This window comes from Belonocnema kinseyi, chromosome 8 (genome assembly GCF_010883055.1).
Source record: "Belonocnema kinseyi isolate 2016_QV_RU_SX_M_011 chromosome 8, B_treatae_v1, whole genome shotgun sequence".
NCBI lineage: Eukaryota > Metazoa > Arthropoda > Insecta > Hymenoptera > Cynipidae > Belonocnema > Belonocnema kinseyi.
This window is the reverse complement of record NC_046664.1, coordinates 8,773,823-8,776,278: the sequence shown is the minus strand read 5'-3', so window position 1 is coordinate 8,776,278 and position 2,456 is coordinate 8,773,823. Positions and strand designations below refer to the sequence as shown.

General features: G+C 19.3%; 1 protein-coding gene across 1 annotated transcript in view; it reads right to left on the bottom strand.

The window, feature by feature from the left end:
• Positions 1 to 1,044: 1,044 nt before the first annotated feature.
• LOC117177957 (uncharacterized protein DDB_G0283357-like) overlaps positions 1,045 to 2,456 on the bottom strand; it is an 8,964-nt gene continuing 7,552 nt past the window's right edge. The window contains exon 2 of the mRNA XM_033369094.1: positions 1,045 to 1,853. Within this exon, the coding sequence (XP_033224985.1) occupies positions 1,581 to 1,853 (273 nt within the window). The 3' untranslated portion in view covers positions 1,045 to 1,580. The remainder of the gene's footprint in view (positions 1,854 to 2,456) is intronic.

The window sequence follows — 2,456 nt, the reverse complement described above, 5'->3', positions numbered from 1 at the left end:
GTGTGTGTGTGTGTAAAATAAATAATTTAATTAGATTAAATAATTAAGTAATAATAATGTAAATGTAATATTTATAATTTATATAATAAAAAATTTTTTAGATTCTAATTTTATTTATTAAACATTATTATAATTTTAATAAATTAAATTACATTTAATATATTAAATTATTTATTTATCTAATCAATTTAATTAAATTCAATTGTTTAGTGTATTATTACAATTATTTTAATTTTTAATAAATAAAATTAGAATGTAAAAAAATAAATTAAAGTTTAAAAACAAAATTTAACTGCATAATTATCAAATTTTTTAAATTTATTATTATTTAACTAATTATAAAATAAATTAATAATTTATGAATAATAATTATATATATGAAATAAATTATTTAATTTAATCATTTAATAATTATAATTAAAAAATTTTCATATTCTAATTTTTTAAATTAAAAATTAACATAATTTTATTCAATTAAATAAAATAATAATAAATTAAAATGTAATAATTATACATTTTTATTTTGTTTTTAAATTTTATTTTAGTTTATTTTTGTTACATTCTAATTGTATTTATTAGAAATTAAAATAATTTTAGTAATAAATAAAATAATTGAATTTAATTACATTTATTATAATTATTCATTTTAATTTTTTTAATATATATAAGTAATTATTGATTAAAAATATAAAATTATTATTTAATTACTCATTCAATTAACTAAAATAATAATTAATTTAAATAAATTTAATTTTTATTACATTTTAATAATAAAAAAAATCAAATAACAATTAGGATCTTTTAATTCAAAATGCTAGTGTTTTTGCAAATAAAATTGATAATTTTTTTTTAACCATTAAATTAGAAAGAAAATTTACAAGACAACTGAATTTTCAAGAAGCTGCTAAAATAAAAATAAAAAATGAAGAGAAAAGAACAAAAACTAGGCCAATTTGCGTGCTTGGATTAAAAAATAATTTTTTTTATTCATTCTAATATGTAACATAGCTCAAAAAAATTACACAAATTCTCAAAACGTCATGCAATTTTTTTTTTTTTTCTGTCACAGCCACTTAATTATAATAAATTTCGATGACAACTTTGTACGACACCATACATGCTATCCATGTAAAATCTACCCGTGAATCTAATAAACTAGTCTTTTCTCGCCCTTGGGAAAAAGATACATCGGAATCAAAGAAAAGTCCTAAAGCCAACATTTTTCAATTTTTAATTTTTTCTTTCGTCTAACTTTTTTTTTTTTTAATTTCAATTAAATAATAATAAAATAACTTTTAAAAAATTTAAATAATCGTAATAATTTTATTTTCATAAATAAAAAAATTATTAAATTTTCAAATAAAGAAACAGAATCGCAAACTCTTGTATCTTTTTCCTTCAAGATAGCAGAATTCTATACAATCCCTGTTCATTGAAAACGTATTTACAGCTGAAAAATATTCGAGATAAAATTCCGTTTCCATATTTCTAAAAAAAAAAATCCTTAATCGTTAACAAAAAAGTGGAGAAAATGTGAATTTTTCTAGAAAATAATGTGGATTTTTGGAAAGAGATGAAAATTAGGACTCCTCAGGTGATGGCTTAATGTCTTGACTCAAATCACTGATATCTAACGTTCTGTCGGTTAAACAGTCTGATACCGAGTCAGCACTGACACTACTACTTTCCAGTTTTGAATCCTCCAAACTCTCGTTTTCAAGGATTTTGCTATCATTTTCCGATTTTGCATTGTTCAACTCCACTTCGAATTCTGCCCATGGATTCTCAAATATTGACTTTACATCTAGATATGCTTTGATGTCTATATTTCTTGGAGAATTTTTCTGATAATTCTGAAATAATAAAATATACCTTCACAATTTGCACGGTTTAAGTTTTTTTTTTTTTTTTTTTTTAAGTTCAGGAAATTGGTAATTGTGAAAAATAGGGACCAATCGGTATTTTGAATAATAAAATTTCTTTTTGGCTCTATTTTTTAAAATGTCATAATAAATCATTGGGACGACTGAAAAATCTCGAAAAATAAAATTCCCGACACAGTAAAATTCCCGAATAATCAAATTCGCGAATAATAAAATTGCCGAAAAATAAAAATACCGAATTGGAAAATTGCTGAATAATAAAATTTCAGAATTTTAAAATTCCCGAATTGGAATATTCCCGAATAATACAATTGACGACAATTTATATTATTATCGAATTGGAAAATTCCCGAATAATAAAATCGCCGATTTATAAAATATCCGAATTGTAAAATTCCCGAATTTTAACAATTGGAATTTTTTATAAATATATTTTATTGATTACAAATACAACAATAAGACATTAGTTTCAAAAATTATTTTTAATTATTAATTAATTAATAATAATTAATTAATTTTTTAATTAATTTTTTTTTTTTATTTTTTTTATTTATTATATTTATTTTTTTATTT